General features: G+C 43.0%; 2 protein-coding genes across 2 annotated transcripts in view; one reads left to right on the forward strand and one right to left on the reverse strand.

Annotated features, from left to right (window-relative positions):
• Positions 1–140: 140 nt before the first annotated feature.
• Positions 141–4721, reverse strand: armc10 (armadillo repeat containing 10). The gene is made up of 6 exons (XM_036518261.1): positions 4290–4721; positions 3419–3558; positions 3030–3164; positions 2630–2806; positions 1816–1887; positions 141–900 (listed from the first exon to the last, which is right to left on the reverse strand). Exons 1-6 carry the CDS (start codon positions 4579–4581, stop codon positions 649–651), a joined length of 1068 nt encoding a protein of 355 aa, XP_036374154.1. The 5' UTR covers positions 4582–4721; the 3' UTR covers positions 141–648.
• A 573-nt stretch (positions 4722–5294) lies between these two features.
• fbxl13 (F-box and leucine-rich repeat protein 13) overlaps positions 5295–13469 on the forward strand; it is a 37481-nt gene continuing 29306 nt past the window's right edge. The window contains exons 1-7 of the mRNA XM_036518510.1: positions 5295–5369; positions 5657–5760; positions 8861–8954; positions 9191–9258; positions 9766–9920; positions 10836–10945; positions 11409–11513. Coding sequence (XP_036374403.1) covers positions 5295–5369; positions 5657–5760; positions 8861–8954; positions 9191–9258; positions 9766–9920; positions 10836–10945; positions 11409–11513 — 711 coding nt within the window. The remainder of the gene's footprint in view (positions 5370–5656; positions 5761–8860; positions 8955–9190; positions 9259–9765; positions 9921–10835; positions 10946–11408; positions 11514–13469) is intronic.

Below are 13469 nucleotides of genomic sequence, written 5' to 3' on the forward strand. Positions count from 1 at the left end.
ACAAACTGTCTAGGAATAAGCATTAAAAGGATTTCATTTTTAATTCACAGAAACAGTGAGGAAAGACTTCAGACATTTGAAATATTTATTGATTCAAAGCAAACATTCTCGCATCATTTTAACTTTTTACAAGTCCGGAAAAGACACGTAGACAATAGCTACTACATGATCAATCCATTAAAAGAAATCTTTCTGGTGTTCCTACTTTAAATGAGTTACGAGGACACAACACATCCAGCATTGCACGTTATCGGTCTTGGCATCTCTGATCAGGTAAACCAGCCTGAGAATACAGTTAGACTGCTGTAGTCTACACTCTGTGCACCTGGTGCCACGGCAACTGAAGGCATGCAAGTGGCTTTCCCCGTCCGCACCTGCGTGACCAGTACACCCTCTAGCTAGCCCTAATGCGTACACTACAGCAACACAACTGCAGCTGTGCGCTTGGCTTTACGCCTCAGCAGTGAGTCAGTGGTCACTTCTGAAACAAAACTCCCCACTGGACCTCTCTGCAGGGGTCCTCGGGAGTGAGAGACCCCCGCACGGAGTTCGCTTGCTACTGTCTGTCTGAAGGTCTCTGCGAGCCCGACGGAGGGAAAGGAGGTCAACCTGGGCAGGCCTCCTGCTGAAGGCGGGGTTAGGCACGGTCTAGGTGAGGAGGCGGGCCACCTGGGCGCTGACCTGTGCGTCGGGGTGGGTGAGCAGCAGCGGCAGCCGGTGGCGGAGCTGGGAGGAGGGGCCGAGCAGCACGCAGTACAGCGAGTCCTTGCTGCGTTGCAGCGCCTCGGCCACATGGGCCGAGGGCGTCCAGCTCCGCAGGTTCCCCACGAAGGTCAGCAGCCGCAGGAGCACCGGCGGGGTGGTGCAGCCGTCGAACAGCAGTACCAGGGAGGCCGGGGCCTGAAACACACACAGCGCGGGGCGCGCCCACGGGGCCAGGCCGTCTGCTTAGCGTTACAGCCACCAAAAGCGCGCCGCGCCTGCCAAGAATGCGCCTGCGTTTGCCAAACGCTGACAGCGGTTTCAGCTCACCAGTCTAATATCAAGCAACGGGAGGGAGAGAGCCACAAGAGGGGGACTCGCAGTTTAAATTCTGAAAGATTTATTTCTGTGTTTGGACGGACGTAATGCTGGTTCTGTCTGCGGGCCAGGGCTTGGGCAGATATTTAGAGTCACAGCTTTACCCTGATTGACTGCGAAGATTAAATTATTAAGGAGGAAAGGAGGGGCGCATAATATTGAGACTGTGCCCAGACAGCTATCAATCACTCTCACCACCCTGTCCAACTGGGTGAGTGGTGGCAGCAGGTGAGGATGACTGTCTGCCAGGTCATCTGAACACAATGTGCTCTTTGCAGTGAGGGCACAATGTTCTAAAATGAGTGCAGATGCATTCTAATGGAGGACACCTCGTTAGCGGTTCTGCAGTTTGCACTTTCAGACATTCGTACCAGGCAAAGCACCCCGTTCCTGGGCCCCAGGGCGCCTTACCAACCCACCCTCTCTTACATATCACGTGCTTACATAAAACTATATATGTCCATAGAATATGTGTACACATATATATGTAACTTGTTTACTGTATTATTGCATTGTTTTTATCCTGAAAATGTGCCTGAAATTTTGTGTCAGGTACAAAGCCCTTCATACAAAACCCCTTTTAAGTCCTTATTATTGGTGCAGTATAGTATTCATAGAACATACCTCCTACAAATAGCAATGGTGTCCTGTACAGCCCACACAAACAACACCCGGCTGATGGCCGAGTTTCTAAATGGGATACATGTCAGTGGAGAGATGTTAACTGTGGCTTACCTGGGCTTGCACAATGTCTTCTATCATATCTGGGTTGGCAGATAAGTTCACAAGTACCTTTAAAACCTGAGTCTGGAATGGAAAAGATGCAAGGTTACACTTCGCACTCATTGAGGACCCTGCCATCTTGCTCCAGGTCCCCACACCACCAGTTATGCAGCGGATGTACACACAACAGACTGCTTCTAATCTAGTACATATATACTGTATATAGGCAAGTATGTAATGCTCCCCCTGGTGGCATCTCTAAGTATTTAAAGAAACTGCTTACATGACGTCAACACTGTAGTTTATAAATAGAGTTTTGTTACAACCTGAAAGAACAGTATTGAACCTAAAAATGCCATTTCTTTCACATTCTGGGCAAAACAAGATAAATGGGAAGGCCAAGGAAAAGGAAGGTAGATGGCTTCCAGCCAGACAGATGAGGTCACATCAAGGTGTTGATGGCAACACCTTTTACAAATATTACCAATTTGCTGTGCCCAGCTGTAACTTCACTACAGTGACTACTTAGCTATGTGAAAAAATAATATACAGTGCTGTGTTTTGATTTAATGGTCACTGTTGCAACAGATTCATGTGATATACAGTTTACTGAATATAACTTTTTATTCAAATTTAGTTCAATTAATATTGCAGAATTACTAACATGAGAAATAAGTGTGAGATCTTTACTAATGATAGGAGATAGTTGGTTTGAACCTGAATGTAACTACATGAAAAATGACACATTCTACTGCATATATGCACAAGCGCAAACTCCTTGTTGAGATCTGAAATAGCAATGAAATAATGCATGCACAATAAATACCTGCAATGTTTCATTGCTTACAACCAGCAAGGACAAAAACAAGGTGATTGAATTCTTCATCAGGTGCTGGTGGTCATTTGTGACAGACAGGTTGGTCAGTAATCTTAGGGATGCCAACTGAAGGTCAGAGTTCACTGGAGACATTTCTATCAACTCCAAAACCTGTGGCACATACACCTGCAAAACAAAATCACATTGGCATAAAAGATAACATTTAGTGGGATGATAATCAGTCATTTTAATGCTACTTTTGTGTCAATGTATGTATGTATGCATCAGTCCAATGACAGAGGATCATGCCAACGTTGGTCTCATTTGACACATACTCAGCCTACTGGCATAATCTGCTGCTCATCTGTGAAACCAGTATATATTGCATATAGCCTTGGAGGTACCTTACCTTCAGTTGCTCTTGGTTTCTGACATTCATGCTCAGATTATTCAGAGCGTTCAAACACTGCACTCTGACATCAGGGCTAGGATCCGACAGCAAACTGGCGATGATGTGAAGGCCACCAAATTCACGAATAAGCTCCTGCAGAAAACATGGTCTTATTACGTAACTTTCTACAGTGATTTCAGAAAATAACCCATTATCAGTAGTTGCTTTTAATAATCAATCACAATCTGAGCAAACTGATACAACTACAGTAGTCCATCCACAGAAAAGACAACGGGCTGCCGCGCGGTAACGCAAATTTAAACCCAAGGTAACAGGTTAAATCCGTTAACCAGTTTAAACTGCAATGGAACCGTTAGGATCTGGTGGAGAACAGTCGCTGCCGTTACCTGGTTGATGGAGAAGGCAGCAGCGTTGCCAAGGGTGACCAACACCTGAACCCTGTCGGAGGGGCTGGTGTGCAGCAGCGACACGAGCATCTGCAGGTGCTGAGGTTCCAGGCTGCCCGGAGATTTAGATAAGACTTCTCCTGAAGATTACACACACAGCTGACGTTAACGCCAATGTCTGTTTAACGTTATTTAATTCTATTTAACGTAGCTTAATTAATTAACACATACAATTAAGTTAACGTTAACTAGCTAAATACACACTACTAGCTATTACTCAGCACGAACGTTACTTAAAGCTCTAGCAACTGACGTTGAGTTACTACAACTACCAACTTACTATTGGTGCTAGCTGATAGTATTTTAGTAATGCTTTGAAAAGTACGTCATAATTAAATATTTGTTAAATTATAAAAGTTTTTTTTTTTTAATATAAAATAAAGCTTCCCAGGTAGGTAATTCGCCAGTTGGCGTTAGTCAGTCCCGACAGTTGGGATAGCTATGCTAGCTATCTATGTTAGCAAGGTAGCTGTGATATACATCTCACCTAGTTTCCTAACACGGATTGCTAGCATAGCTATCCCAACTGGTTGTAGGTTAGCGTTTGTCCTAAAAATTACTTTCAAAAATTACTACAAAACCTGTAATAATTATATGCAAGTTAACAACTAAACTGTATTGCAACTGTCACTGGAGTCCGCAAGTTAGCCAGCTTTACAGTAGATAGCCAGGCAGCTACCTGCCGTAGCTACCTAACGTAGATAGCCATGTTGAGAGAACACGTGGTTTTACTTTTAACATTTCGTTTACAGTAACGTTTACTCATTCACTAAAAGTACCTTTTTGTGTTTATTTACGTAGCTAAACTCACCTGAAGGGACATCCGCGGCCTGATTCTCGCTGGGATGCACTAGCGTTAGCCCCGAAACCTTGGCCAGCAGCGTCCCCGGCTGCAGAACCGCCCCGCTGCCGCTGGAAGCCTTCGCTTCGGGATCGTCTTCACTCACGGCATGGTCATTTTTGGGCTTCTTCGCACGATTATCACGACTCTTACCGCTCACAACAAGTTTATATATCCCATAGGAAGCTCCGGCTCCGACAACTATCCCTAACAGCGCCTTCATATTACACAGCTTGGGTATGACGCTGTCATCATCTCCCATGCTGGAATTTTAATCTGAATCATAAAAAAATCAACTACAAAATGTCAAAAATAACACGTGTGACTTTTATAATCAAGCAAGCATTTGATAACAAGTCTGTATAATCTACCTCGATCGGACGCGTTGGACGATCATGCTACTTTTCCTCTCTGTTGTCGCTAGCAAGCTAATGGAGTTTGTTCTCATGGACGAACAAAACCTTTCACGGGGTTTACTTGGACCAGGATGAGTAATTTGGTGCGATTGCAATCTCTGTCCATCTGTTACGCGGTCACTTTATAAAGGATTGGCGCAGTTACCTAGATGCCTCTTCCAATGTTATTTCGGTCTCATATGTATGTTAAGAGCAAAAGCTTATGAACATTGTTTTTGGTTTAGCTTATGTGGATTTTATAGCGAATATGATTAATACCTGCACGTCAGTTTTAAGTCACTCAGAACTGTTATCATGCCCTTACCATAGATAGATCGACCAGTGTCTGATTTCCCGATAATTTGACTGTAATTGTTGTCGAAGACCGCAGTTTACTCTGGCGTCTGCAGAATGAGATTTTCTCAGGAATAGTTTGCAGGTGACCAGCATGAAACTTCCTTAGTTACTTAGTAACTGTAGCTAACTGTACATAAAAGTTTATAGTTGCTGGGTTGTGTTGAGGAAACAGTGGGGGACATTTGCAAGTTTTATTATTAATTTGTTTGCACCATAGCCAGAAATGGCTTCGCTGCAAAACGGAGATGGGGCTCTCAGAGACTTCATCAGTAAACACTCTCTTCCTGAGGTTTATCAGGTAGGAGATGTTAGGCTATACAAAGTGTTGGTTAACTGCTTGTACAGCATTTCATACTTCCAGCAGTTAGTCTATGAATCAGTTTGATTACAAATATGCAATCCCTGTTTTGATTTTTTTTTTCAGTCTGCTGTGAGATTTTAAAAACACTGGGCAGAACAGCAAATGATAATGTAGCTTTTGTCATTGTAACCTACAAACATGAACCTGCAAAAGATGTGATAGTTTGTTCATGTTTGTGTGGCAGGGAGTTTTGAATATTAAAGTATTTATTTTTGTATCAACAGGCATTGTTAACAGGGTTATGTCCCGCGTGTCCTGAAACTACATTTCAGTTGCTGGAGATGAAAATAATGGAAATTCAGGAAAACTGTAACCTTGAAATTGACTGGTAGGTATGAATCCACAAACTGTACATCAAGGAGCTGGTCCATGAAATGATACGTTTCATGGAAATACAGCAACTGCAATAATCAAACTCTTACATACTTTTCTGTTTGATTGGAAGAGAGACATTACTGTCACTCAACACCTACTAGAAAGACTGAACACTGACATGCTGATGTCTCAGTGCTGGCAAGGTCTTGTGACTCTTGGTCTCCCAGATAGTTGATTTATACTCATGCTACACTCTGCTATACTCATTAGCAGAGTGTATGTGGCTGTAATGTCTGTCCAGATTGGAAATGATTTGCAATGGATACCCTGGACAGGAAGCTATGCTGTGCTGTCTTGATCCATTTTCCAACACACCAACGGCACAAAAGCCTTGCCTTGCCATTCAACAGCTTAAATCATATATGCATAATCACCTCTCTCAGTAATGATGTTGTAGTGTTTATGCAACAGCCAAAGTCAGTCAAGTGTGCTATATTCATAGTCATAATTAATCAAGTGATCTGGAGGACATATCCAAATACTAAATATCCAAAAACTGAACACTTTTCTGAAATCATACATGTATAAATAGAATGATAGTTTCTTTTTACAACAAGTATTTTCCTATGTTGTTTTGTGTGATCATACATCATGGAGTTTTTGGGCTGACTATACATTCATCATCTCATATTACAGGTGAAACATATTGAATGTAAATATAATGAAATATCCAGTAGCAAGTCTGTGACTGAAAGTGTCACTAGAGGGCAGCATTTTTATTTCAGTTTTTTCACAGCGCTGGGAAAGTGCAACATTGGTGTGTTGCTCTTGGACAAAGAATGAGTTATTTATGTGCAGTCCTCAGAATATCAACAGAAGAATGTTTAGTATGTGGGGATGTTTTTGGAGTAAAATACAAGTACCATTATGGAAACCTTAACACTGATAATTATTCTCCAATGTTGTTTGTACAAAAGCTCAACATGGAGACTGACTTGTTAGTATACTGTCATGTATACTGCCAAAAGTACTTGGGAGGCAAAGCATTGTCTTTTGGCTTCCCACATTACTTTCTGCTTTTCATTATGAATTTAAATGTAAAAAAAAATGTTCAATAACTCAAAGGTTATAGTATGTTGCTTGCTGACACTTGTTAAATTTACAGGAAAACACACCACTGGGACACCCCAGTATAAGTGTAAAGGCATTAGGTACGGGTTTACAGGCATTCTTTAACATTACTCATTAGTCAGCACAGATGATCTGCATCTGTAGAATGCACACAGCTGGTTGTGTTATTTTTATTAGATCTAAGTAATGTTAAATATAGAAATCCAGCCTGAGCATCAAAAGATTTCTCATGGACTAAATACTGAATCAGACTGAGATAACCTTTTCCCGGTCCAAGAAACAATATGATTGATTCATTTTGCTGTGTATGAACAGTGATCTGGTGCAATTAGCCTGAGGGGCACAGTGAAATGCAGAGCAGCCGGCATATGGAATACATTAGCGCAGACCCTTGTCATTGTCAAATCATGAAAATCTCACAGGAAAGAGCGCAACAGAGCCCTGGGATCAATTAGCATCAGGGGAATGAAATCGGTGGGCTAAACAGCCCTCTCCCATTTCAGCGAGGGGGTTCTCATAAACACCAGAGCTTATGAGTGGTGCTAAAACCAACAGACCTGCATACCAGCTAGGGTCTAGAGGGACATTCCTTAGTCTTAAACTCAATGTGGAACAACCCACAATTCTTCCCAAAGACAAGCTGGCCTTGTTGTAAAGGGACCAGGCTGTTAATCCAAAGGCAGAAATTCCAAGCAAATGCCCCCACTGGCAAGAATCTGGATTCATGGTGTAATAATCCTTTTAAGTGGACATTTGACTCCTGAAAAGAATATGACAATCTGAGAACATGAGTGCACTTGGAGAATTACTTGCTGGTTTGTGTGTTTCTGGGGTCCCCATTAAGCTGTGCATGACTGAAGTATTTACAGTGCAATTTTAAATTGATAATTTGTTTATTTCAGCACCGTGGAACAGTGCAGGGTTATTTTCACACTGAAGGCAAGAGATCAGGAATGCTGTTTCTTTCAGGCTTAGAGTCTTCATCAGCAGTAACGCTCCCCTCTGGAAATCACCTGCGTTGTGTCATAAGTATGAGTTATGACCTCATACAGTACCGAAGCTGAACTGAAGTGAGATGTAACACAAGCTCTTTTCCCGGTTGCGTTTAACCTAAAGCAGGCAGTATTTTCCACTTCCCCACCACCCTGAATTATGAGTGCAGAAATGGAGAACAGAACTTCACTGGCTCACATGACAGGATCACCCAATAGGTTTGAAAACATCCACACAGCTTACAGGCACTGCAAGGGCTTCCCTCTGTACCTGTGCTGTAGATTATCATTGCCTGCCTTAGAGTCAGTTGGAAAGGCTTGGAAAGGCATGGCCACAGAATGGGGTTGAAAAGTCTGATCAGGAAACCAGGCAAACGTGGTGATATGAAACACATCCAGAGGTCTGCTGCTCATTAATCTGAGTGCTGGGGACCTCAAGCACTCAGATTGTGGTATTTCATGTCCGTGGCCTCAGTGTAGACTGCAGGAGGCTGCAGTAGAGGGCATGAGTGTGCGGCTCTCAAACGGGCAGAGTGATAGGGTAGGGATGTTTGAGGCTCTGCATCATGGAAAATTCCTGGAGCACACCCTAACCTGTGTGTCCTGGTCCTAAATGTCACAGTGGGGGTTGGTAACCGCTGACATCCTTTTTATTCGACACCTTAGCGTTCCAGACTTTAAACAATTCACCATTTATACTTGAGACTTTTTCACAATTAATCTTAACTGCCATTGAAGTTACTGCACTGTTTTTATAAAGAAGTGAGACTGAGACCATTTACTTCAATTAATCACGTTAGCACACTATTTCAATGTCTTTCAGCACCATTTAAGGGCTCATATAAGTTGGATGGATACACTTCTGTTCTCTTGTGCTGGATATTTCTCTGGTTAAGAACGTGTAATGAATGTATGTAATGAATGCAATGTAAATGTTATTGCTGTTTAAATCACTAAAGGCTACTAAATCCGAAATTGTTGTGCTTGCAGGAATGCATGTATTGATGCCGTGCAGCAAGTTACCATGGCTGCGCTGGAGGGAAACATGATGCACGGCATCTTCGGGAACTTGGACGACAGCACGGTGAAGTCTGTTTATAAATTCTCTTTAATTGTTTCTTTTATGCTTGTTTCCATTGATGATTCAAATTGGCTAGCTTAACTGATGATTTAACTGACTGTCCTGCAGTGTAAGACAATCTAGGACGATTCTGAAAATTGTCCAGACCCTGTTGTGTAATATTCTGAAACGAGTGGGCACCCATTAGTAGATGTATTTATTGAATGTCAGTCATTTATGGACATTTTTTCTTCTCACAGTCTCTATCACACCTGTTTGAGAAGGCATACTCATATTACCGAAAAAATTTAACGAAACTGTGCTTCAAGTAAGTGCTTTTCCACACTGATTCTAAAACCCCTTTGTGCTCATTGAAGACATAAGATTAATGTGTTCAGCTGGTCTTAACTGAGTTTCTGTTATTTTTATGAGTGGTCTTGACTATCACCCATGAAATGCATTACTTAGGTATTTGAGTCTGTTTATCCAAGCAATGTCATAGTAAGTGTATTTCATTTATTCTGATATATGGATATCTGGAAAGGACAGAAAAAAATAAATAGAAGAAAATAACTGAAGCAGCAGCTCATGGTTACCGCGATGCAGGGGATAAATATGGACTTTAAAAGGAGCTCTGCTTCCTGTGTCCCTCGATGACAAGGTGCAGGGGAGTGTGTGTACACGCCACAGAGGGCTCAGTGGCACTGGGGGAGCAGGTCTGCCATGTGTTTGATATCAGTGTCCCCTGGGCAGCGGGGGGGCCTTTGTCTCGCTGCTGCTTTTGAATAGCTGCTGCCCCAGGCTGATGAATTAATGATGCGCCCCCTGTAAGCAGAGCTTGGGTGAAGTACATTTTGAGGAGACGGAGGGAGGCGGCGGAGCTGGTTCTGAAGATGCGGGACGCGGAGCTTCACCACACGCAGAGCAGGCTGAAGCTGGCCCTGCAGCGCTGGATCCGATGGGTGCAGCTCCGCAAACACAGGCAGCGTGGTAGGTCCGCTCGCCGATGTCCGCGGTGACGGCGTGCAAGCTCAGCACGCACACGGCCGGTCTGAAGCGGGCAGGAATTCTCTGCTTCTCTCTTTCCTGACGGCACTCCACCGCAGAGAAAGATTAAAAAACTGTTGCCAGTTATCATGTGGGATTCATCTAATTTGTGATAGAACCAGGGCTCCAGATGTAGCAGTTATGTTTGATTGCAAAGCCAGCTCGTTGAATTAGCACATTTAAACAAACAGCTTCGGGTTTTTCCCAACTGGAGGGTCAGTATAGATTAGTAATGCAATATCTTAATTTCCTCAGAGGAATAGCCAAGCACATTCAGTTGTGTTGGCATCATGAATGAAAACAAACCATTTTAGTTTAGAATTTCCCACAAATTTATGCTGATTCATTTTAAGAGATGTGCTTGTAACTTGCAGTCCTATTGTTAGGGCACAGGGTTTGTGGTTTAGGTTGAAATGCAGATCACATATTTGGCTTGGAAACCCCTGCACCTTGAGTAGTTAAAATGTAGTTAAGGGGAAAAGGCCCAGAGGTTGCTATTATGGAGAGATTGACGACCAGGAGGAGAAAGAAATGGTCCTGCAAGGAATCTTAACAGCTCTGACAGTTCTCATTTTCTCTGCTGGTCATTACTGGCAAAGTCACTATCAGTGTTGTCGGAAAGCTACACTACAAGAGCAGAAGAAATGTCGAAATAACAAGACAGAACCAAGTCTCCCTGTAAAAGCACCATTGTACATACAGACTCATTGCTGCGATTTAAAGGCTTGATACTGCAGAATAAAGAGTTAACTATGGCAGAATAAACTATGGCTGTAGTTTAAGGTGGAGTTAGCTTGCAGGAAAAGTCTTCCTTTTCCTACTAAACAGGTGTGGCGTGTTTGCTGTTCACCTTTTCAGAGGCATTAAAGAAGATTGAAGGAGTGTGGAATGCCGTCCACTGCAAGACCGTTCTAAGGGCGTGGCAGTGTGTTGTGAGGGACTCCAAAAAGACAAAGGAATACTTCGAGGTGCTTCTTCTGCATTCACAACGCTGTTATTGAAACCAGAACATGCCATTTAATGCTGCTTCTTCTGCATTCACAACGCTGTTATTGAAACCAGAACATGCCATTTAATGCTGCTTCTTGGTTTGTGACGAGGAGTCAAACCTTTATATATCCATTCATGGATCTCCAACATGCATTCTGGGAACCTAGTGGGCTAGTGGGCACCATGGGCTGGACCACATCTATTGACATATTCCCTGGTAGCATAAAGAGGACATTACAGTTCATATTTGCTTTTACATGGGGTGTAAGGTAATGCACTGACCTTCCACCTGAGGAAGCAGTTCCATCCTCCTCCTTCAGCACAATGTCTATAGGTGGCCTCCACCAGGGACATATCATGTAACACATTTACATCATTTACAGACTTGTGTGTGTGTGTGTGTTGTACATTGTATCTTGCCTCTTGTTGGTGTAACCATAGCGGCTGGAGAAAGGACTGCTGGAGGCGGAGACTTATGACACGCCAACGCCCCCTGGAGACGGAGAGGATGGAGTGTCCCTGTTGCCGTGGAAGCTTGCACTAAAGGTACCATTCTCCAGAATGAGCTCTATCTTGATGAGTCGATGGCACTGATGGCCATTTCCATGATGTCACCACATTAAAATGGCTGGTGTAAAGAGGCTGCACTTGGCTCACAGGAGAAGAGGCCTGAGCCCTGCTCCGTAAAGCCCACTTGAGCCTGCTTGAGCCTGTCCTTTTGGCTGGCGTGCGGTTTTACTCAACAATCTCGGTGTGTGTCAGTGCAGCCTCAAATCAGTTCACTGCCTATTCTAGTCACACATTCTAGACATTCTAGTCTAGTTCACTCTTCAGACATGGGAAAATCACAGTGATGTACTAGAGGTCAAGAGGGTTAGTAGCAGTTTGTTGCTTTTCAGGTTTGCATAGCAATGCTTTGTGACTAATGACATGACAGGACTGTTTGAGCCTAGCCATGTGTTGCAGTACTGATATTTCCAAATTAACTTCTCTATCAGCTATCCTGTGGAGGTCCTCTCTAGGGTATTGCTTAAAGCAGCGTTTCTCAATCCTCTCCTGGCGGCCCACTGTCCTGCGTATCTTCTATCTATCCTTGCTGCTTGATTAAATCAGATGTGCTCAGCTAATCAAAAGTACCACTGATGAGTTCAGTCAGGTAGGTAGAGCAAGGATAGACAGAAGATATGCAGGACAGTGGGCCTCCAGGAGTAGTATTGAGAAACACTGGCTTAAAGGACATGTCTGTAAAGCATGATCATAAACTCTGTATTTGGCTGAAAAGAGTAGAATTTAATCAAAATAACATGCAAGTGTTAACATTCTACTGATTTCAGCTTCAGGTGTAACCCATGCGCTGAATATGCAGGAGAAAATTGACAGGCTTATTGCGAAATTCCTCAAGAACCCCGTATTTCGCTCCTTTAGGCTTGTTGGGTGTTTATTAAGTCAAACATTTACTGAACAAAGATTCAACACCCGACAGATTTGCAAGATTGTATCTATGCCTCTATTAACAACATCACCCCTGATGTTCTGCAGAAAATGTTCAGGGACATAACATGCCGATGGTCATTATACTTGGAACTTTACTGTAAACAAACAAACCAGCAAAAATAGATTGTTGACTTAGATTGTGGAGTTTGTTCTTGGACATGTGAAATAAAGATGTTTTCCTCAAAATAGTTTTGAACTTTACCACCCTGTGCGTAACATGCATAGACAGAAAGTGTCAAATATTGTTATGGTTTGTAATTTTATTTATAATTTTTCCAAATGCAGACAGCTGAAACAAATACTGGTGGAGGAAGCCGAAAGGGCATTGTGGTAAAGCATACATGCAGCGTTCCTCCACTCTAACGGGTCGTTTCTGTCACACTTCGAGGCCCTGTGATGGAATGGAATGCGGCTCCAGAGATAAAAGCAGTGGAGTTCAGTGCCCAGAGACTTGGCTTCAGTTTTGTTAGCATTAGATTAACGGTCACCCATACTCTGCATTTGTCTAAACACCTCTATGCTCTGGGTGTGTGTGTGTGCCCACACCAGCAGAGCGTTTTCCCACACTGCTGTAATGGAAGACAGGAGGTCAAAAGCGTTTGTAAGATCAGAAGTTCGATATGGATATTCAGTGATTATTATTCATGTGAGAATTTTGACTGGCTTCCATTTGTGCTGTCATTAGTGCTGGTTCTCAGGTAGGCGGGCTGCATGTGAGACTCTGAGCCATGCAGGAGAGACTGGGCTCTGTGGGGTCTGTGGTCCTGAGAAGCATCTGAAAAGGAGGCTGGTCCATACGGGTTTTCAGATATTTTTCACCAAGCAAATTGTTCATGTCAACTAATGTCTACTGCCAGAGTTTACACAGTAAACAGGGTTTGTGCATTGGCCATATTGTTGATTAAATATAATGGAAGGAATATTTCTGTATCTAAAATGAAAAAAATGAAAGGGGCATTGAAATCATAATCTTAATCTTGTCTGCTTTTATAAAAATATGTATGATTT

Source organism: Megalops cyprinoides, chromosome 23, assembly GCF_013368585.1.
Source record: "Megalops cyprinoides isolate fMegCyp1 chromosome 23, fMegCyp1.pri, whole genome shotgun sequence".
Classification (NCBI taxonomy): Eukaryota; Metazoa; Chordata; class Actinopteri; order Elopiformes; family Megalopidae; genus Megalops; species Megalops cyprinoides.

What these genes read in the sequence shown, in the direction of transcription:
- armc10 (XM_036518261.1), bottom strand. Translation starts at nt 4,581, where the DNA reads ATGGGAGATGATGACAGCGTCATACCCAAGCTGTGTAATATGAAGGCG. An exon ending in GGCCGCGGATGTCCCTTCAG is followed by an intron (nt 3,559 to 4,289) that starts GTGAGTTTAGCT and finishes TGTAATCTTCAG; the next exon opens with GAGAAGTCTTATCTAAATCT. An exon ending in TAAGCAATGAAACATTGCAG is followed by an intron (nt 1,888 to 2,629) that starts GTATTTATTGTG and finishes TTTCCATTCCAG; the next exon opens with ACTCAGGTTTTAAAGGTACT.